This window comes from Cydia splendana, chromosome 6, assembly GCF_910591565.1.
Source record: "Cydia splendana chromosome 6, ilCydSple1.2, whole genome shotgun sequence".
Classification (NCBI taxonomy): domain Eukaryota; kingdom Metazoa; phylum Arthropoda; class Insecta; order Lepidoptera; family Tortricidae; genus Cydia; species Cydia splendana.
This window is the reverse complement of record NC_085965.1, coordinates 11,323,919-11,347,777: the sequence shown is the minus strand read 5'-3', so window position 1 is coordinate 11,347,777 and position 23,859 is coordinate 11,323,919. Positions and strand designations below refer to the sequence as shown.

Sequence of the window (23,859 nt, the reverse complement as noted above, 5' to 3'; positions counted from 1 at the left end):
TTGTATTGGCGACGTGATTCAACGATTCAATTCAATTATTCATTAGTCACATAGATAATATTTCAATGAGTTTGATAGCACTTAAGGCTTAATCCTACAAGTACAAAACGTGTTTAAAAAAAATACTTCATTTTAGTGCAAGCATCAAATTAACGTATCAAGTTAATTAGAGTCCCAAACAAACGTCGATCGCGGCGAAATGCGTCTACGCTAAAATACTACACAAAAAAAATAATACTATAATTTAATTATACTAATGTCAAAAGCTACGCGAAAAAGTGCGTCAAGTAAAAAAATCTAGTGATATCTTTTTCATTCAAGGTGAAATGCGATTCGGTGAATTACTACAACAATTTTATGCTTTTGGGGTACAGGTCTAATAAATCCTAAGTCGGTGCCGACAGAGTTAATAGTTTGGATGAACTAGTTGTGTATGAAATTTGATCAATTTTGGCTATTTTTAGGGTTCCGTAGTCAACTAGGAACCCTTATAGGTTCGCCATGTCCGTCTGTCTGTCTGTCCGAAGCTTTGCTCCGTGATCGTTAGTGGTAGAAAGCTGCAATTTGGCATGGATACATAAATCGTGCATTACCAGAGAACGGTAAAATATAAAGTACAAAAAAATTAGGGTACCTCCCATCCCATACAAAATGGATTTTTTGAAATTTTTTTTCGCTTTTACTCAATAGTGTGTGGTATCGTTGGATACGTCTTTCAAAATGAATAAGGGTCTTCACCAATTACTTTTTGATAAAGTGAATATTTTAGGACATAATCGCTCCGAAAGAAAAATATGTGACCCCCCCTCTAAGTTTTGAACCATGGTCCCAAAAAAAATAGTTAATAAAAAACTCAATAAATACTTTCAATGAAAACTATAGCGAACATAATGGGTCCAACCGTTTTTGAGTTATTACAAAAAGTCTTTTGTTCTTAGTAAAAATACGTATAAAGCGCTGCGAAAGTACCCCTATTTGCTTGTAATGTATGTACATGACATTGATTCACACGATACTTACTAATAGCCCCCGTTTAGCCCATTTTGATCGAATGGTTACTACGCGCTACGGAACCGTACACTGAGCATGGCCCGACATAAAAGAGTTGAATGTTAGAGTTCTATTTTGTACCCCCCAGCAAATTCAATCCGACAAGCCGCTTGCCCATATAACCATTCCAGTCGCAGAATCACAAAGTGGTAACTAAATGTCAGATGTGTCGTAACAGAGTCCACACAATGTGTCTAGAATTGTTTCGAAACAAAGTGTCGTCGCCGTGTCTACACTTTTCCGTAACAAGGTGTCGACACATTTGTGTGCACTTTGCGTGCGGTTTGCGACTAAATCTGACAGCAAATTTGTGACAGCAAATGTCAATATAAAATACCTCTTGAAAACCAAGGTTTGTCAAACTACTATTAGTGTCTCGTGTGCTCGTAATTCTAGTAAGTCATCATGGGCAATGCAAATGATAATAATTGACCGAAACCATATAAACACCCAACACCCGTCAACCTTTTACAGAAAAGATTTGAAAGAAATTCAATAAGCTACTTAGGTCAGGCAACGAATGCTCCAAAAGTTGTAGAGGGAAATGCTCGGAACACAATTTTTGACTCCGTAACTCGGTTTGACAAGTTAGGAGGTGAACATATCAAAAGTCCCCGGCCCTAGCCCTTGAGCGGGGGGGGAGAGGGGGCTTTGAAGGTCCCATTTTCCCGTTTTTCGATTATATCTCGGAAACTATGCATCTCAGCGACATGGCCACTTATACAAAATGAAAGTTAATTTAATTTGTTACAAGTTTATTCAGTCAATTTTTTCGATATGTTGAATAGTTTTTGAGATATCCGCTCTTGAAAGTTTATTTAGGGCTCTCAATTTTATCTTGATATATCTATATCAGTGAAGGTGCTAGGCCGTGTTTGGTATCGTTTTCGTATAAATCTGGGGCGCTGAATCCATTTAAGATATCACATTGACACCATTCCACAAAATAAAAATAAATCTTTTTAGGGTTCCGTACCTCAAAAGGAAAAAAACCGGGAAAGTGCGAGTCGGACTCGCGCACGAAGGGTTCCGTACCATAATGCAAAAAAAAAAAACAAAAAAAAAACAAAAAAAAAACGGTCACCCATCCAAATACTGACCACTCCCGACGTTGCTTAACTTTGGTCAAAAATCACGTTTGTTGTATGGGAGCCCCATTTAAATCTTTATTTTATTCTATTTTTAGTATTTGTTGTTATAGCGGCAACAGAAATACATCATCTGTGAAAATTTCAACTGTCTAGCTATCACGGTTCGTGAGATACAGCCTGGTGACAGACGGACGGACGGACGGACGGACGGACGGACGGACGGACGGACGGACGGACAGCGAAGTCTTAGTAATAGGGTCCCGTTTTACCCTTTGGGTACGGAACCCTAAAAACGGAACCCTTATAGGATCACTCGTGCGTCTGTATGTATGTCCATCTGAATACACAAAATAGTTCTTTACCTATAGATGACAGGAAAACCTATTAGAAATGTGCAGTCAAGCGCGAGTCGGACTTAATGTACGGAACCCTTAATACGCGAGTCCGACTCGCACTTGGCCGGTTTTTTTGAAACTCTTCTTGACGCTTAACCGCTGAACCGATTTCGTTGAAATTTGGTATAGAAATAGTTTGCGTCCCGGAACAGGACATAGGATAGATCTTATAACCAAAATCATCTTTTGAAGGTGTGAAAAGTGGCGTGGAAATTTGTACGGGAAATCAATAACCGCTGAACCGATTTATATGAAATTTGGGATGGTCTACATCTTTGATTTAGTTAAAAATTATGAAAAAACATGACTTCAAACCTAAACTTAAACAGTATTAACTTCAAGAAGTCAATTCTGAATTCCCCCCTACACCTCATTTCACACCTTTAAAGGATGATTTCTGAGATAACTTATTATATCCTGTCTCGGGACTCAAAATATATGTGTATAAATAAATTTAAATTAAAACTGTTCAGCAGTTTAAGCGTGAAGAGGAGTTTAAAAGAAAGTATTTTAATAAGTTTATATGTTTTTACTTCGGAATGGTGTCAATGTGATACCTTAACTAAATTTGGTACTGCGAATTTATACGAAAACGATACCAAACATGGCCTCGTAGCTTTACTGTTGTAGAAGTCAAAATAAAATTGAGAGCCCTAAATTCTTATTACTTGGCCAAACTTGTGTAGAAGGAAAAGGTAAAATAAAAGTCTTCGGCAGGAATATAAGACACAAATATATTTTTTTTTTGCGTTACTATTTCATTCATCAAATATAAACATACCTTGATTATACTATTCTAGTGAGATCCTCATAGATAAACAAAAACATTTACTTAAAAAATTACAAGGTCGAAATGTCACGGAACTTGTGAGAGTAATATGTGAAAAATAAAAACTTTTATGACAAAAAAAATCTGGACACAATTTAAGAATCACCCAATTGCGTCGAGGAATCATCTGTATTTTTGCTTGTTTCATTACCTCCTCGCTTCTTTTTTGTCCTTTGTATTCTGTAGCAATTTGTTAGATCTGAAAATAAAGATAACTTGCGTCGTCACGGATGTCGATTTATAGGTTTTAGGGAGTGCAGAATTCGAAAACGATGATCATTTTATAATCCAAGATGGCGGCTACGTATTTTGTCATAAAAGTGGAATCCAAAATAGTCATCATTTTCGAAATCTGCGCCCCCTAAAACCTATAAAACGATATCCATGACGACTTTTATGACATAGTGCATTGCCGCCATTATGAAATTGAAAATGTTATCATTTTCGAAATCTGCGCCCCCTAAAACCTATAAAACGACATCCACGACGACTTTTATGACATAGTGCATGGCCGCCATCTTGGAATCCAAAATAGTCATCATTTTCGAAATCTGCGCCCCCTAAAACCTATAAAACGATATCCATGACGACTTTTATGACATAGTGCATTGCCGCCATTTTTAAATTGAAAATGTTATCATTTTCGAAATCTGCGCCCCCCAAAACCTATAAAACGACACCCATGACGACTTTTATGACATAGTGCATGGCCGCCATTTTGGATTCCAAAATGGTCATCATTTTCGAAAGCGGGGCCCCCTAAAACCTATAAAACGACATACATGACGACTTTTATGACATAGTGCATGGCCGCCATCTTGGAATCCAAAATGGTCATCATTTTCGAAATCTGCGCCCCCTAAAACCTATAAAACGACACCCATGACGACTTTTATGACATAGTGCATGGCCGCCATTTTGGAATCCAAAATGGTTATCATTTTCTAAATCTGCGCCCCCCAAAACCTATAAAACGACACCCATGACGACTTTTATGACATAGTGCATGGCCGCCATTTTGGAATCCAAAATGGTTATCATTTTCTAAATCTGCGCCCCCCAAAACCTATAAAACGACACCCATGACGACTTTTATGACATAGTGCATGGCCGCCATTTTGGATTTCAAAATGGTCATCATTTTCTAAATCGGGGCCCCCTAAAACCTATAAAACGACATCCATGACGACTTTTATGACATAGTGCATGGCCGCCATCTTGGAATCCATAATGGTCATCATTTTCGAAATCTGCGCCCCCTAAAACCTATAAAACGACACCCATGACGACTTTTATGGCATAGTGCATGGCCGCCATTTTGGATTCCAAAATGGTCATCATTTTCAAAATTGGGGCCCCCTAAAACGTATAAAACGACATCTATGACGACTTTTATGACACAGTGCATGGCCGCCATTTCGGATTCCAAAATGGTCATTATTTTCGAAATCGGCACTCCCTAAAACCTATATATCGACACCCATCTCGACTTTTATGACAAAGTGTTTTGCTACCATCTGCATGCAAGACATTTCTATTATTTTTACGTACAAAAATGGCCCCCTGTCAACTTTCAATCGAGATTTAATCGATAATTTATTCGATTAATATTCAGATTAATTCAATTTCAATCTATGTTAGGTCGATTAAACTAATCGCGATTAAAATTTGAGAATTAACTTTTTCTATTCCATTAATTAGTCGAATAAACAGTTAATCGATTAATGCCCATCTCTGACCACGGCATTTTTACACTTTGAGAATATCTGAAAAGAAATCAACACAAGGAGCCATTTTGCAAATCCAGTAACATACCAGTAACTTTGTTATTACTTTTGACAGCGCGTGTCATGTGTCAACACAGAGTCGACACAAAGTCGAAACATTGCAACTACTTTGTGACTGCAATATTTCTCAGCCTTAAACCATATTTATACATCATAATTAACAAGTTTCGTAGTATGTAAAGCGTTATTTCTGTTATTTAAGTATAGTATGCGCATCGAAGTACTAAAAATGCTTCAAATAATATAGTTATGAACACAGGCACTGAGAAGTAAACAATTTCATTTCCGGCTAAACTAAAACAATGTGGTGGCGCGTTGATTATATTACACTTAGTTTATCAAATCACTCGAGCAGTTTAATTCCCCATAATAATTTAAGTCCTATTGTAATATAAATGCAAACAATATATAATTACGTCTTGTAATCCGTTTTAGAGATGGCGTATTAATGTCACTTATTTTTATTTAAGTATTTTTCCATCTGACAGTTTCCATTTGACAGGAACAAAATGAACGAATGAACGAATGATTTTGGCATAAAGTAGTCGCAAACCCGAAACAATGTGTGCACACGGCGACCACACTTTATGTCACTTTGTGTCATGTGTCGACCCTTCCCCATTTCTGGTAACTGTGTCGACACGGCGACGACTCTGCGACTGGAATTGTGACCGAAACAGACGGTGTCGACACAAGATGTGTCAACACCGCGTCGTAACGGCGACTGGAAATGGTTGTATGGGTGGCCTGAGATCCTAGTCCTAGCCAAAATGACAATCGTTGTAAGAAAATGCCGCGTGGCTTTTCGTAGCATCTGTCATCCCAATACCTACATTTTAAAATTCGTTTGGCGTTTGTACGATTACGATACGATACGATACGATTGTCTTCTTGGCTAGGCCCCCTTTACGAGTAGATAGGTACCTAAAAGGGAGGAGCGATGGTTTTTATTTTTAGATATTTGTGACAGGCCTCTCAGGGATCGATACTTCGCAAGAAAAGAAATAAAAATTATGATAAAGCCTCAGAGTTAAAACAAGAACCTTAAAAAAACAACAATAAATTATTTTTCAAATGTGTTTTTTCAATAAAAAGACATGTCAAGATTGTTTACCTTTTTCTAATGCTAAAAAACGAGTTAGGTATACTTAGTGACAGTTGATAACAATATTGCGCTATTTTTTTTAAACTTTCATGTAAATGTTGGTAAACTATTTGTTGGTAAAATTTAAAATATAACATTATAAATTATAATTAATCCATTATAGTTTCTACTTTTATTAGCCTGAATGAATTCTTTTGTTAGGTTTTGATTTAAAGAGGCGAGTTATATGACTTATATGTAAAATAGGTATAAATATATATTACCCAATAAGTAGTACAACCCTATGAGGTACAGAACATTACGTCCCAAAGAAGCTGGAACTTTCTGGATGCAACGGGCATTAGTAATTAACTTTAAAGGGCCGTCACAATAGATCAATGCTGGTCGATGCGACACTCAAAGGCCCACAACACCACAATATTACCCAATCTGATTCAAATAATAATAAACCAATTCACACTACTAATCACTAATACGTATTGCACAAGTGTTCCTCATAAATAACTAGTTAGTTATTTAACAGACGTGGTAAACTAGGCCTAAGTTAGTTAATAGGTGCGAGGTAGAGAATAATTTTTATTTTCAACAATAAGTAATACAAAGTAGACTAGTTTATTAATTTAATAGTTAATTTAATTTCTATTATTCGTAAGATAACAATATATGAGCAAATATACATTGAAAAATTTAGGGTAGAAAAGGAGTATCAATAATTTCAAGAATAAAATGTCGTCCTAATTAACAATACATGAGCTAAGTAATTATTATTACTGAATGTAAAAAATCGTTTTAGGTATCATCACATATAAGAACTAGGTGTCCTTTCTGGAAATGGTATTCAATTCGCATTTGAGTTAATGAGACTTATGAGAATTTAGGTAAATACATACTTACTGCTCGAGAACATTATTATCGAAAATATATCTAAAGCAACATCAAATAGATTTTAGTGGTGCGAGGTAAAAACCCTGGTACGTTATTCACAAACAGGTTTATACAATAAGTTCTTGTTATATTTATATTTTTATTGTTAAACACTTTTGTTGTTATTAATTTAATTAACTATTGCGATCAAGGCAATCTACAGCCAATAGAAAATTTATAACGCCTATTTATTTCTACAAGCAAAAGTAAGAAATGCGTAAGATAGGCGTTGTTCATTTGAGTTATGTTCTTATTAAAAAGATGAAAAATACTTTTTGTAACGTATTGTCTAGAATGTTCACATTTATTAAGAATATACAGTTGAACCTGGATAAATAGAGTACGGAGGATCCATTAATTTAATTCAATATTTCGCACGTGTATGGGCTTTAAAATTGTGGATCCAAAGCCTCGGTAGTGCTGTATTATGTCATGTAAAAAAAAATCTTTAAAACAATGCAATGAAAAAGTGTGCAAGATACAACAAATTCAAACAAAAAAATATAAAGGTATTCGATTTGACCAGCGTATCAAATATCTAAGTCGAAAATACGTAAATCACAATCACATAATTATTAAGCTATTACAGAATCTACTTTATGAATTAAATAAAACTAAATATACAGGGTGGAAAGGCACGACGATCCTTTCCGGAAATGGGAGATAGTTTAGCCTAAGCTCTATATTTTCTCCATAGAAACTATGTTAATATGGGCAACCGTTTCTAAATTATGACCTTTTAAACATCCACGCAAAAAACTACTTTGTTCTAACCCTAACAGGTGACAGGGTCAATGAACTTACTTGTAAACAATCAGTATTCGACAGGAAATTATGCTAATTTGTTGCCATCTAACCATTTTTAGGTCTGCTTACAGCACGGTAAGAATCATTGCAGGGTTTTCGCTTTCTTAGTGGTTCCACTTGTTCAATACTTGAATGAAATAGTTATGTTATTCCTTAATATTAATAATACTAACCACAACATTGTTTACAACGACAGTTCAAATGGTGACATTGACAACCACTCAAAAGTACGCAATCGTCTTATAAATATCTCTGGTTTCCTTGACTGATAAAAAGGTTTTAGTTTCTTAACACGTTTCACAAAATTATTTTCGAATAATTGGAAACTATCTAAAATAATTAAAAATAACAAGTAGGTTGTGTTAGTTGCACCAAATGAACTTGCAAAAATTAAATACTAAGAATAAATCAAGAATAAATACTTCTTAAATACCTAACTAACAAACCTTCTTGCGTGGTAGGAAATAGACAGACCGTCTGATGTTTGAAATTAAATGTGCCACAAATTGCAAATTACGCGATAAAACCTAGTTCCAAAATGCCCTTGGGAGCCCGCGATTACCTAAATTTGCTTATGTTATACGGGGAGTGTAATTATAATGCCGCCGAGACGTTACGACGCTACAGACAAAGATATCCTCCACCACACCCAACTAGCCGTATGTCAATTTTACGGGCCATTGATCGCGTGGCAAATAATGAGCCCATAGTACCACGAACGGGCCAAAACGACCAACGGGGAGGAGGTGTAGTTCACATTGCACCAAGACTTGAAGAGCGAGTGCTGCGGTATTTCGAGCAAAATCCAAGGGCTAGTTCGAGGCAGGCAGCCCGACATTTCCGCCTAACTCATACCGCAGTACTCAAAATCTTGAAACGTGCACGTCTTCACCCTTACAGCATTCAGCGAGTTCAAGCTCTGCTGCCCAGGGACTGCCCTGTACGAGCAGCATACTGCCGTTGGCTTTTAAATAAACTGGAGGAAGATCGCCTGTTCATCCGCCGCATTATTTGGAGCGATGAAAGTTTGTTTTCCCGTAACGGCATGTGGAATAGGCGAAATGAACATATGTATGCAGTAGAAAATCCGTTCGAATACCGACATTCGGGTCACCAATATCGGTGGTCCGTTAACGTCTGGGCTGCAATACACGGGGATACACTGATTGGACCTGTTTTTTTGCCTCCAACTTTGAACAGAGCTGGATACTTGGAACTGTTGAATACGGAGTTGCAGAATTACCTTGACGATTTACCAGTGGCCGAGCGTAGAGAAGTATGGTTCCAGCAAGATGGTGCACCGGCCCATTCTGTTAACGAAGTGCGGCTAGCCCTGAACGACGAATTCGGAGATAGGCCGGTTCGGACCGCATCGTTGGCCACCACGATCTCCGGATCTGACGCCTCTAGACTTTTTTCTTTGGGGGACTATCAAGGATATAGTGTACAAAACGGAGTGTGACAACGCCGAAGAAATGAGGCAAAGGTTAACCATTGCTTTCGCCAGCCTGCGCCGTAGAAACGTTCGAGAGCGAATATTAGCAAAGGTACACCGACATACTCGCGCACGGGCTGCAGCCTGCATTATTATGCACGGAGGCCACTTTGAACATAGAATGTGAATTTATTCAGTTGTAAATAAAGTAGTTATGATAATAACAACAACAACAACCTCTTTCATAATAAATATCTCTGGTTTCCTTGACTGATAAAAAGGTTTTAGTTTCTTAACACGTTTCACAAAATTATTTTCGAATAATTGGAAACTATTTAAAATAATAAAAAATTACATGTAGGTTGTGTTAGTTGCACCAAATGAACTTGCAAAAATGAAATACTAAGAATAAATCAAGAATAAATACTTCTTCAATACCAAACTAACAAACCTTCTTGCGTGGTAGGAAATAGACAAGACGTCTGATGTTTGAAATTAAATTTTCATTGAACTATACTTATTGAATGTCATATTCTTCAAATAAAAATGTTAGATGCTCGTGGCTATTTAAATTTGTGGGGCTGTGTAAAAGATATGGTGTACCAAACCAAACGGAATGTGAAACTGCGGACGAAATGAGACAAAGGCTAATTGGTGCTTTCTGCGGAGGATAAATGACGAAGAGCATACACTATATCGCATGTGCATCGACATACTCGGGTACGGGCTGCGGCGGCGTTGTAATACACGGAGGTACATTTGAACACCGTATGTGAAAAGAAGATAGTATTAAATATTGAAAAAAAGTAATTATCTAAGAAAGTAATAAAATTGTTTGTAATATTTTTGCATGCATTTGATTTATTTGACATTTATGCGTCATTCATACATCATTGCGATACTGTCAACGATCGGAAAAAAGTGTAAAGTCCCGAGCTTTCCCGACGGAGATCCTTAATCTAGCCGTCATGTGCACATGCTATAGGGTTATCACCACAGTTAAAAAGTAGTATTTTTGCAATTTTTATTTTTTACTCAATTAACGATTCTTACCATTACCAATAGTCTCTGTATCACTTAAACGACCTAATACTTCCGGGAAGGATCGTCGTGCCTTTCCACCCTGTATAGCAAAATCCAAAAAATATTGCATTGCTTAAAATTGTTTAAAAACATTGTCATTGTAGTGTTTTCTTTCATACAATTTTAATCTATCAAGATACTTCCAACAAATCAATGCTATTTTGTTGGCGATATGGGAATTTAATTTAATCTTCTATAGCTGAGCGCAGGGAACTGCACGTCGGGATCGCAGACAGTCCGCTTTGTCGCTTCTGTTGTGTCGGCATACAGAATACGATAATTGTAGTCGTAAGGATTCAAAGGACCCGCTTGAAACATTGGCAGCCGATTCGATATCACCCAAACACTTTGATGCTCCTCTTGGTCAATTTTTATATCATTAGGAAATATAAGTGTCTCTGTGTTCTCAGCCACCACTCCCATCGACATTTTGTTATAAGGCTTTTTAGTATCCCAACAGCCCATGGTATCTCGGGAGACCAAACCGTAGAACATGACGCCACGCCTGTCTATAGCAGAAGCCGATGACTGTCCAGATAGACCTCTGCTCTCGCCGACTAGATGAAAATCTGACGAACTATCATTAACCCGCACGCTCTGCCGCAATACCGTTGTGGACACAATGAATTCTCTATAGCTCGACATGGCATGGAAAAATAACAGTCGGTTACCAGAAGAATCCAAAGGTGACAACGCTAGCCCAAAAATGCCATCTGCCCAATGAAAATTGAGGCCGTGAAGTGTGTAGTTGGAGGCGAGCGGGTCGGGATAAAAAATAGGATTAGAGAATCTCCAAAAAGTAGCATCACTTTGTCTGAACACTAGAAGTCCGAACCGCCAAGTATCTGCTATGTAGACGTGTAGATCCGAGCAGTCTTTAGTGCGAGTGTCCACGATAATGTTAGAGAAGAGTGAGTCTTGTAGTACATATTTTTTTGGAATTTTGTACCTAGCGATGAGTGTGTCTGTTCTCAAGTCAAAGACGACTATACTCGGAGGACATAACTGCTTCGGGCTATCTTGAGAGTCAATTTGACCGGAATCTAGAACCCAGAGTCGCCCGCAGGCATCCACGTTCATTCGAAATACTGATGTCAATCCACTACAGCTTTTGGATTCATCTGTAACAAGAAAAGACCATGGTTAAATGTTAATAAGTATAATACCGAAACGAAGCTAAGAAAGTCACCGTACAATTTCATTGCCTACAGCTTGAATTAAGTGGTACCTACAGCTATAATTATTTTACTGATTTGATGAATTCTGTGGATGAATTAAAGCGCAGCTTGGAGAATGCCAAGGTGACATATGCCAAATAAAAAAATATTTGCAAGTTTGTGATCTTCCCACTTCCTTATGTTTCGCTAAAATCGTTAGATTATTGAAATTGATATTTTTCAACACATAATTAATCCACCTTAATATCTTAATCTGACGCGCTCGAGTATATTTATAATGATATTTTTTTTTTGCATTTCTTAAGGGCCGTCCTAGACGGACGAGTCTAAATAAAGGGCTCAAGCTCATATATGGTGGATCTCCTCCGCAGGGTGCAAGGTATGTCCATCTACCGTGCTCGAGTAAGAAAATAGTTATTTGTTTTACAAAGAGGCAAAGTTGTTGTTTAACTCCTCATGCTAGCGGAAGATTTCAAAATTTAATCAAGAGAGCGAGTGGTGCGTAAAGTGGAATCTTGAGCGTTGCGGGGGCTTAACAAACTTTGCTAGTTGCTACCGAGTGAAACACAGAATGCGATACGCCAGAAAAACATTATCGGTAAAACATTACAAATCATATCCAAATGAATGCTATTAAATATTTGATTCAAAATCATCACTTAAAAGTCAACTCTACCAGCTAACATGAAGAAACAACTTAAAATATGCATCAAATTATACTTGGCCTCTCTTGTGGCTTAAATGCAATATAAGATTAAACGGAGCCTGGTGTGGTGAATAGTTCTTTATTCTCTATCTCTGATTCACTTACTGGCAAATGCTCTGTGGAACGACCAGTCTGGATACGGCCTGAGGAGCGGGGAGGTGACGCCGCCGAGGCGCGGAACGGTCGCCAGCGTGGCCGGCACGCCGCGCCGCCAGGCAGGCAGCGTCACCCACACCCGAGATCCGTACACCTCGAGGCCCAGGGGTAGCACGTTCGCCGGGATATATTTGCTAGGATAAAAAAGTTTAATATTGTATTTTTTTATAATAAGAAATATAGGAAAGTGTGTACGCAGATTTGCTGCTCAAAAAAAGGACACAGTGTAAAACATATTAAGGGGTAGTTAATTGTTATGTTAGTCACTAGACTGTGATAAAATTACCAAGACGTGATGATTGATAGTAAAGGTATAAGTAATATGTATGGATACTGACAATCTAGCTAATGCATTGTAATAGTTTTCCTTTTCTATTTATTTTCGAATGAGGTAGCGCCCGGAGAAATATCAAAACATGATGTTTAATAAATATAGACACCGTAAATCCATCTAATATCCCTCCAGTGAGTAAGTGGGTCATACAAATTTGCAATATTTAATTACTAGTTAGAGCAGATTTAAGGTACAATAAAGACTCATGATGGTGTTTATAACGCGAATTAGAATAATGGGTTTTGCTCTGATTTTCGAGAATGGCTGAGATGGATAATTTAGTGTCAATTATAGAGACAAACATCTTCGCATATGAATACAAATTGCACATAAGTTATGGCTTTATTAGAGTTACCACACAAGAGAAGGTTTTGTCATACCAAGAAACTAAAACATTAAATTTAAATTGTCCATAAAAGTAACTTTGCATGTAACACTTTGTTTAGCATCTGCGATTTCTCTACATACAATATGAACATTAAATTACAAATTGTTACTTACGAATTTATGAAGTTTGTTGTTGGAACAGTGCTCTAGTACCTTCAGGTACTATTTTTTTTAATTTGTACAGGTACTATTTCCAGTTTCACTCTTGGACGGAGTACCTATTTACTGGCGTGAATAGAAGAAAGATTACCCAGCAGCGATTGCGTATTGGCGGTGCATCTCAGACGGGAATTCGAAGTCGACACGCTTCCACTTGTAGAGAGTGTTAAAGGGCGGTGTGTCAAAGTCTGCAGGGATGCTCTGCGCGCGCGCTAGGCCTAGCATCGTGAGCCACAACGTTAGCCCGGCGGCCTGCGTCGCTCCTGAAATGCGCAATGGATGATGGTTTTAGCGTTGACCAGGGCTCGGAACCGGTATTGAAATACCTGTTAATATCGTTCCAAAACCGTTATATTATTTCGTTCATTAAAAAACCGGTTAATTGATGGAACGCGAACTAACTAATTACGTTCTCTCTCCTAACCGGTAAGAAGAGGGAACGGAACTTTATGGTTCGCAGGGAACGATAAAATACCGGTTACTCTTGGCTTTCGGAGACTCTCGGTTAAACTCGTTGTCATATGTGAAAGAGATAGCAATACTTACTCGTTCTATCTCGCTTCGATATTTTCAATTTAACCGGTTAATTTCGTTCCTCGAGAACGAAATGAGAACGTATATGACATAAACCGTTATTTAACCGGTAACCGCAAACGGAAACGAAATCCTTTTCGTTCCCGGGCGAATGAACGAAACCGGTTTGACAAATGAGAACGGTTTCCGAGCCCTGGCGTTGACGCTATCTATGCCGACTTCGCTAAAGCTTTTGATAAAATTTCTCATCATACCTTATTAACGAAGCTTTGGCGACTTGGCATTCATGGCGATCTGTTCCGTTGGATCAAATCTTATATCGAAAATCGAGTTCAGTCCGTAGTATTACTGGGTTTTCAGTCGGAATGGAAACCAATTAGCTCTGGTGTGCCTCAAGGTTCCCATTTGGGACCTTTGCTTTTTTTACTATACGTCAATGACATCCCGAATTGCATTAAACATTCTAATTTGTTGCTATATGCGGACGATACCAAAATCTTTAGGATCATTAGAAATGAAGATGACTGTGTTAAACTACAAGACGATCTGAATAACCTTGTCACCTACTGTAGAGCTAATCACTTATTTTTAAATTTGGATAAATGTAACGTTATAACTTTCACAAAAAAGAAAAAGAAAATTGAATTTAATTATAGCCTTTTAGGTAGAACATTGAGAAGAGTTACAGAGATTCGCGATCTTGGCATTCTAATAGATAGTAACCTTACATTTGTCCCACATCTTGATAACATCTTAAACAAGTCATTTAGACAACTGGGTTTTATCTTGCGGGTAGGAAAACCTTTTAAAAATCCTTTAACATACAAAATCCTATACAATAGTTTTGTCCGCAGTCACCTAGAGTTTGCATGTTCTCTCTGGAAACCATTATCACGCTATTCATATTAATAGAATTGAAAGGTTACAAAAGAAATTTATTAAATCACTCGCGGACACATGTACTCGTTTTAAGATGCAAAAACTAAGTGACCGCCGTGATGCAGTGGACTCGGTTTTGCTTTTCAAAATTATTCACTCTGTATTAGACATTGCTTCAAAAAATAGGTTTCACAGTTCCGCGAAGACGAGAGCGCCAGTGTCGCAAAAAAGACCTTTTCTCTATTCCTCGTAGTCGGACTTGTTATGCTGGTAATGCGTTTATTAAGCGTGTTTGTAAACTATTTAATAATAATGAAAGACTCACACACGTGGATATATTTAACTGTACAACTACTTTACTGAAAAAAGCATTCACATGATATTAGTGCATAAATAATACCTAATAAGCATGTTTTTCTAATAATTAAGGTTATAAGTTATAAGGTTATAACACTTTAAACTCTCGCGTTTTGTACACATATTTAATTACACAAACGGGTCTACCGCGATATAATTTCATTGTTTTTACCTTTAATTCCGACGTTTCAGCTGAGTTGCACCAGCTGTGGTCACGGAAAGACCACAATTAATGAAATTATATCGCGGTAGACCCGTTTGTGTAATTAAATAAGTTATAAGGTTATAAGGCTTTGCCTGTTTATTTACCTAAAATTTTGTAATTTACTTTTCTTTCTAGATGTTAAACTTCATGTAGGTACACAAGCTCACAGCTATTTGTTTAAAGTATTGTAAAAAACATTTCACATTTATATACGATTTTGCTTGTTGTATGTATGTAAGGTGCATTGGCTACGTATTTTTGATATGTTCATTAAGGAAACTATAGGTCTATTTACTGCTGCTCAATCAATTGATTAATGTTAATGAATGACTGTTTGTTTCTCAATAAAAAAAAAAAAAAGAAACGTATCAATTAACATTAGGTTTCCGTGCTATTCTGCTGTCTTTAAATTGAAAGGCGTATAGTTCTTTATTACACTAGCCGCTTTAACAATATTTAATAAATATACTGGGCACCATATTAGGCGTAGGTATATAATTTCATATTAGCTACTTTGTAGTTTTTAGGGTTCCGTACCTCAAAAGGAAATAAACGGTACCCTTGTAGGATCACCTTGTTGTTCGTCCGTCCGTCTGTTCGTCCGTCCGTTCGTCTGTCTGTCAAGACCCTTTAGCTCGGGAACGCGTAAAGATATAGAGTTGAAATTTAAACCATAATATCTGGGAGATCGAGCTTTGCTCGGCAAACATATAAAAACTCAAAAATGCGCGTTTTCCCAGAGATAAGGCCTAGCTAGATCGATTTTTCGCCCCCGAAAACCACCATATAGCAAATTTAATCGAAATCGTTAGAGCCGTTTCCGAGGTCACCGAAATAACAAGAATTGCTTGTTTAAAGGTATTCGATTAGATACCTACTAAGGTCTACGGTCCCTTGAAGCTGTGAAAAATCAAACTTCTAAGTTAACGTATAAAAACGATACGGCCGCTTATGCCGCAAAAAATGTATATTTCGACACTCACAAGGGAATCAAAATTTATAGGGTACTTCCCGTTGACCTAGAACTATGAAATTTGGCAAGTAATATCGTTTTACACTACAAGTACTTACAGGGAATAATCTCAAAACTATAAATTTGTCTTAAATAATAAAATAAAAAAAATAAGTTTTTGTACAAAACCCTTGGTGGGCGAGACAGACTCGCACTTGTCCAGGTTTTTGTTTTTATGTGAAGGTATCGAATGTTTTTACGACACATACCTAAATATTTTCTACATCTAAATCTTTCTACAATTATAAAAGTAAACCTTATGTATTGTTAAACTTGTGATGTTATGATGTAACAACACAGTAATACTTAGGGTCTTCGTAAATTATCTGCACTAGCACAATAACATCTCTACCGCATGTAGGTACCTAATAATAATAATAAATTATCTTTGATAATTGTTATTACTTAATTTAAAGTAGCCATCTACAAGAGATATCGAACCTTGAAACATAATATATAAATAACTCAAAATGTCCTCTTTATATTAAATAAAAAGTTAAAAAACTACCGTTAAGCTTACCCGTACAACATTGATAAAACATATATTATGTGACTCCAGACTTGATATCCAGTCGCAATGTCCACCGCCACAAGGTGACTAAACTTAACGTTAATAGTGCCATGTTATATATATATTAGTTTGAATATTGTATGTAGTATCGATCGTACAATCAATGTAGTTAAAAAACAATAGCATAATTTGAATCATTGCGTGAATAATAATATTGCAGTTTTATTAGGCATTTGTTCAGTCAGCAGCAGAAGTTGCTAAGCGGGCTAGGTGTTCAAAATTACCTTGACACGCTCTTATTCTCTTAACAATAAAGTCGCGTCAATATCATTGTGAACACCTGGCCCGCTTAGCAACTTCTGCTGCTGACTGTTCATAGGACTCGTAGGTGGTGGTGGACTCGTTCATCTTGTTAGACTGTCCTCTACTTGGAAATGTACTTACTTTATTTATCTGGAAAATTGAAGAAAAATGTCTTCGACATCGTGAATAGCATGCTGCTCAGTATAATGGATTAGATATGGATTTAGGCTTATGGATATAGCCCAGACCCAGATTTACTACGTAAGTTGCAAATATATAAAATGTTTTCTTACACTATACTTTATATTGCTAGTGAAATAACTGTGTATAAAACGTTAGTTAATAAAATAACAGTAACCTTTATAGTAAACAATATTATAAACATTGAATTGCACAGAATAACGGAAAAATAAATAAATTTTCTACTTTCGAAACAGGAAATCGCTTCCCGTAAGAATTTATGAGATTTCCCGACATTTTTCTATTCTTGTAATTTTTCAATTTTAGAAATTTTGTCATATTTACGCTATAAAATAGATTAATTAGGTATATCATTGTATTTAATGATAAGTAAATATTTAATTTATCAAGTCTGCTTTTACAGGTGAATGGAGAGCGGATACTACGCTGTCTTGACGGTAGGCTGGCCGAGCTAATTACAATCGGTGATCAACACTTTCTAGAGATCCTTACCGCATAATAACTCTTTTGTGTAATTTAACTTTAATTAACAACCTCATCAATTATGCCTCAGCGTTTCAGAACGTGTATGTAATGTTGCTGTCTGTTCTCTTTGATAGTGTTTACTTGTGGTAATTTATTAGAATCTTTTTTTCTATTTGACCTGTTAGTTATGTAGGTATGGGCCCGATTCGGATTTTGAAATAGACATCTACTAGATATCTTTTAGACGTCACCAAGATACGATAACGATATGTTTAAGATCTAATCTGTCAAATTTGACATTTATGCGGTTCTGGAGATACTCTTGAACGATTTCCACAAGATATGACTTGGAGATCCAATTCACATCTAATAGATATCTAACACTATCTGACGTAAAAGTGACACTGGTTGCCCGAATTGAGCTGCAAAAGAGAACTAGTAGAAATCTAAACTATAACGTATCTAGAATGGATCTAGTACGTGTCGTCTCTTGTGAATATCTTGAAGTTCGAATACGGCAGTAGGTTAGTTTGGATATAATCTTGCAATTTAAAATAGATCAATTAACTGATATCCGATATGGCTCTATTTTGTCATGGGGCGTGGGTACTAAGGAAACCGGTGATGATATTTTGATGATAGAGACTGAAGGTACCGTACCTACTTATGAACTAGGTGATAAAACAAAGCAACCTTGAGTTGAGTTTGGGTTTGTTATAATCGTCCCAATGAGTAGTAAATGACTGTTGAAAGTTTTTACTTTTAACTTTCATCTACTACCGTAGGTAACAAACTGTTTGTATAAATAATAAAAAAGACAATAATAACTTATAAATAATAATAATAACTTATAAATAATAATAATAACTTATTAGTTTCACGAGACTAGTAATGCGGTTTTTTTTATCTCTAATTAAGTTTTACAGGTTTCGAGAAAGGTTAGGTGTTTTAACACTCTAAGCGCCACTTGCACCACTTCCACTAACCCGGGGTTAGCCGGTTAAAACTACAGGTTTAACCATGGTTACTTAAACCCCGGGTTTAGTGGGATGGTGCAAGTGGCGCTAACTAGTGCATCATATTGTTCAATGTCACCTGCAAATTTAGGTATTGGTATGGTAAGTACCTAAATATTCTAGGTTAAACTAGACTTTGACAAGGGAAAAATAAATACAGGTTTTTCGTATTCATTCTGTATAGTCGAGCGATCAACAACACTTTTAAAATGTAACTTCTATATTATACTCTACTCTTTAAGATTAAAACTTGAAAAACCATTACATCTATAAATATATCAAAACAAATATTACAACGTTTACGTTGTTTAGTGTACTAACACTATAATAAATAATATGTAACGCTACGTACTTACAACTACGCTACATTTGACTACATAGTTATCTAATATCTAATATACCTACATACATAATAACGAGTAGGTAAGTAGTTGATACTTATTCGAATAATTTATAGGTTCATTGAAGAACAACAACAGAAACATCTGAACGACATTTATAAAGACAAAAGATTATCCATTGTGTTATCCCAAATTAAATACCCATTTCTAAATGTGTTTGAACCCTCCCCTCTAAATTAAGACTCGATCTTGACCTGCTTTAGTTTTTACATTTTATTTGTTTATTTAAAATAGCGTGGCGCTAGATGGCACTTGTCGGAGGAGATCGGTTGTCCACGCGCCGTGCACACCATGACGGACCAACTATCGCCATGTAACGAATCATGCTAGAATAGACCTTATGGGTGGGAAGATAAAAACTTCAACATATCTCAAATAAGTTTGTTAGTCGACACTACCATGCTAGAAATAAAAGAGCTATAATTGCTACAAGTTTAGAGGCTCAGACGTCATTTTGATTTAACCCGGTATTAGTATTCAGCTTTTCACGTAACGCAAATCGGATTGATTTAGAATGTGCTGTCGCCGGGATATAATCATTATAATAAACATTTATCGTTTCCGTATAATCTAATAGGTAGGTACTTCAATGTTCCATAACATAACATTAGTATACTTTAATCCAAAAAAGGAGTAGAAATGTTATTAATAATTAAGTAGTTTTAAAACGTTCATTTGTTTTATGATAACTAAAATGGAAATAAATATGTCATTGGGAAACATTGACCTTTTTATAGGGTTCCGTAGTCAACTAGGAAACCTTATAATTTCGCCATGTCCATCTGTCTGTCTGTCTGTTCGTCCGCCGCTTAGCTCACTGGCCGTTAGTGCTAGAATGCTGCAATTTGGTATAGGTATATATATCAATCACGCCGGGTAAGTGGTAAAATAAAAAGTAGAAAAAAATTGGATTTTTTTAAATTCAACCATACGGTGTCGTTGGATAACTCTTTTTAAATTAATATTAGGTGTCTTGAAAAACCATATTCAATTATTTTCAACCACATTTAAATAGGTATTTTCGGAAATAATCATTCCGAAAGGAAAAAGAAATTTAATACCGTGTGTCCCATAAATATGAAAAAAATATCATTAAGCATATCAAACAAGCTTATTTATAAAGAATTTCAATGAAAACTTATAAAGTGAACGTGAGGGACTAAGACGTTTTTGAGTTTGATCGCAAAATCTTCCTGTCTTAGTAAAAAGGTGTACAAGTTCTGCAAGGGGAGAAAGCGGGTGTTTTACAATCAATCTGTTTTTACTAAGGTGCATTGGGGTAACTTTGAATAAGGGGTAATTTATGCCTACATTATATTTTCATACAAAGTGAACCGCTTTTATTGTTCGGAGTTTACTTGAGCCTGAACGAAACTACTCAACCAGTTTGCATTTTTTATAATAAAAAGAAAACTAGCTTAAATCATTATGCTACGGAACCCCAATGACGTTGATCGTTGATTAAATTTGAGCAAAAGTAACAACTGCTAAGTGTTATTGTTGTAATGGTATTAAATGGTTATTTCTGATATCGAATACGGCAGTGCAGTTCAACGTTTATATCGGCTACTTTCACCGTAGCACTCACATGGCCCATACTGAAATTGCACAAGAGCCAGTTAGGTATTGCTCGCCTTGCCTTCATTTATATATTTTATACGTACTAACTGCCTTATCATTAAACCATTCGACTTTTTGTCATAGGAAATTGTAACTCAAATACCTATAATAAACCATACTTACTGCACTAACTTTACAGATTACTATTTCGATTTACTTTTAACTGTTTTAAATTGATTTGTAAGTCTTAGTGTCCGACCGAAACATGTTTTTTTGCCGAAACCGAAACCGAAGGTTCGGCTTTGGATCTAGTTTCGGCCGAAGCCGAAACCGAAACTTTTGTAGACTTGTTAAGAGCCAACGGGAGTGGTCATTTCTCCATACAAACGTACTCCTCGTTTTCCTCCGTGGTTTTTGAAGCTAGAGCAATGATTTTTTCAACACAGATTAATATTGTCAATATCTGTGTCGGACCGTTTTGCTTTTTTTGATATTTTTGTTTTTTAAGGCGCTAGAGCCCTTCAAAAATGGCCAAAATGGCCTAATTGACTATGCCGCAATGAGAGGCGTGGCATTCAAAACTGATATCAATTAGCCAAAAAAACAAAACGGTCCGACACAGATAATTTCATAATCATTTAGATTTCCAAATTTGGTTACGATTGGTTAAGTTTTGGAGGAGGAAACAGAGGAGTACGAAAGCTCGATTTTTGAGATTTTTACGCAGGATTTTTCGCCTTGTCCTTATCGCACTACTTTTAGGTGCCGCTTTCGTTAGCGAGACGGGTATATTTACCTAAAATATTTAAAATTCAGCTCCTGTTTCGTCTTAAAATTGTAGAAAAAATGTCAAAAACCGCTTTTAAATATACACATATTAAGAATGCGTCAACCGTCCAGTGGCGCCCTCATTCGGGGAATTGTATTTTATAATCAACCAATTAATGTACGTATAGGTACATAAATCAGTACTTATATTTATATTGTTGTCCTACTTGTTCCCCAACTTTTGGTTGTTGTCACATAGTTTAGTTTCATAGTACGAAGTACCATTTCGTAAGTTTTGGCCCGGCCGAAAGGTTCGGATTTATTTTAGCCGAAACCGAAACTACGGTCAAAGCATGATTTTTTGGCCGAAACTGGCCGAAACCGAAGCTTCGGTCGGACACTAGTAAGTTTATTAATTGTGTAATTTTTAGTTACAAGTGCAAAAGCGTACACCGTCCGTCAATCGAGGTTCAATGGAGTTGTCTTCTCGTGTTAGTCAATTCATTTCATTTAAATACCGTATTGTTCAACTTACTCGTATGTAATTTTAGCAAGTCTACAATCTCTAGAGTTTACAACTGAGTAACTAGTAGAATTATGATTTATGATGGTTTAACATGGTGAAATAGGTATTTAAATTTCTTTTTAAAGGAGAAAAGGTAAATAAAAATAATACAATGCTATGTGTGGTTGTAGCAGTCGGTTACTTCATATTTCATTTATATGATAGTGTGATATGCCATATGAAGTTATTTCTTAATTTAAAATGTTTGTAAACGGGGTTTGCTTACCATTTCTAACTTTATCCTCGATATCATATCCATAGTCACTTTGTTCAGGTTCATACACGGGTTTAATTTGACTATCATCATCAGTGTTCACTTCCCACTTAGTTCTATCATGGTTAAAAGTGTTAAATCGTTCGTTCACACTGTTGTACTGACTAGTTATGTCCGCGAGTATCATGGACGGGGGTGACCATTGTATAAACCACTGATGTGAAACTGCCATAGTTACAAACACATGTTGAGAACATTAGTGACTGTCTTCGGTTGGCTTTTCATTGCCAGCAGAGTACGGTTTCGGAGCGCGTCAGCGCGAGTGGCTGCGCGCGGGTTGTGTGCGGGTGAAACTTACGGGCACCGCTGCAAAACCCCAGCCCCTCTTGAAAGCGCATCTTGAACTTTCATCACACATAGGGTTACCAGATACAAACTTAGAATTTCCTGACAAAATTCCTGATTTCCGAATATTTTTCCTGACATTCATATTTTAGCGACGGCCACCCGATTAGCCGATAGCCGTGTCAACAAAAGTGCAATTGTATTATTTTATTATTTTCGTGAGTTAGTAGTTAAGTTTAGTCCGATTAAACAAGATGTTTTCTAAAACATATGTACCTATGTATTAATTAATAATTACGAAGTTATTGATAAGTTGAGTGAATCTCATTTATTATTGTTTTACAATGTTTTTGGATTAATTTAAGTAAATAAATAGTACTTTACTTAACTTTATAAAAAAGTCTATAAATTCAAACAATTCCTGACATTTTCGTGTTCCGTCCCCATTCCTGACAAAGGCCAAAATTCCTGACATGTCAGGAAAATTCCTGTCATCTGGTAACCCTAATCACACATGATATCGACAGAGCATCGCTTTAATTTTGAAGGACGAGTTTGAATTAATTGAAATCAGTTGGTTAAATATCTAATGTTACATTACAACAGACATCTGCCATATTCGAACTTTAAGATACGTCAATTAATATATCTAGAAACGATTATGGATTAGATGTGTCAGTGTCAAAAGTGACGTTTTTGTTTGAAGTAACGCCACATTTGACACTGACATATCTAATCCATATCGTTTCTAGATCTATTAACTGACGTATCTTAAAGTTCGAATCGGGCCGACAGGCTTAAAAACTCAACTAGGTATTTTAACGCTTCCCGAAATAGGCACCTAATACTTATGTTAATAATAATTATCTACGCATCTTGGTAGGTAATGTATTTGGATTTATGATTATAAACATTATGTACTTAGTTTTTGTACAAATAGTACAAATACATTTGTAGTAAAGCTACGGACAGCTTGACATGTTGATTGTAATTGTTAGTTATATGTATTTTATTTACTTATTATTCATTGCGAGTTATTTTGTTAGTTACATTTGTTATTTATCTTTCTTTGCCCATGGCAGGTAAATTTATTAGTT

At 36.2% G+C, this 23,859-nt stretch overlaps 2 protein-coding genes across 2 annotated transcripts in view; both read right to left on the bottom strand.

The window, feature by feature from the left end:
- LOC134791442 (uncharacterized) overlaps positions 1-23,859 on the bottom strand; it is a 251,576-nt gene that overhangs the window by 177,829 nt on the left and 49,888 nt on the right. The gene's annotated exons all lie outside the window — the stretch shown is intronic.
- LOC134791441 (protein yellow-like) lies at positions 10,550-22,673 on the bottom strand. Its single transcript, XM_063762463.1, has 4 exons — positions 22,430-22,673; positions 13,518-13,689; positions 12,496-12,680; positions 10,550-11,627 (listed from the first exon to the last, which is right to left on the bottom strand). The coding sequence occupies exons 1-4, from the start codon at positions 22,647-22,649 to the stop codon at positions 10,687-10,689; spliced, it is 1,518 nt and encodes a 505-aa protein (XP_063618533.1). The 5' UTR covers positions 22,650-22,673; the 3' UTR covers positions 10,550-10,686.

Bases quoted from the DNA above. Each gene is read 5' to 3' on its own strand.
- LOC134791441 (XM_063762463.1), bottom strand. From the start codon at position 22,649: ATGGCAGTTTCACATCAGTGGTTTATACAATGGTCACCCCCGTCCATG. The intron at 13,690-22,429 runs GTAAGCAAACCC...TGCGCATTTCAG, and splicing joins CGAGGATAAAGTTAGAAATG to GAGCGACGCAGGCCGCCGGG. The intron at 12,681-13,517 runs GTAATCTTTCTT...TTTTTATCCTAG, and splicing joins CAATACGCAATCGCTGCTGG to CAAATATATCCCGGCGAACG.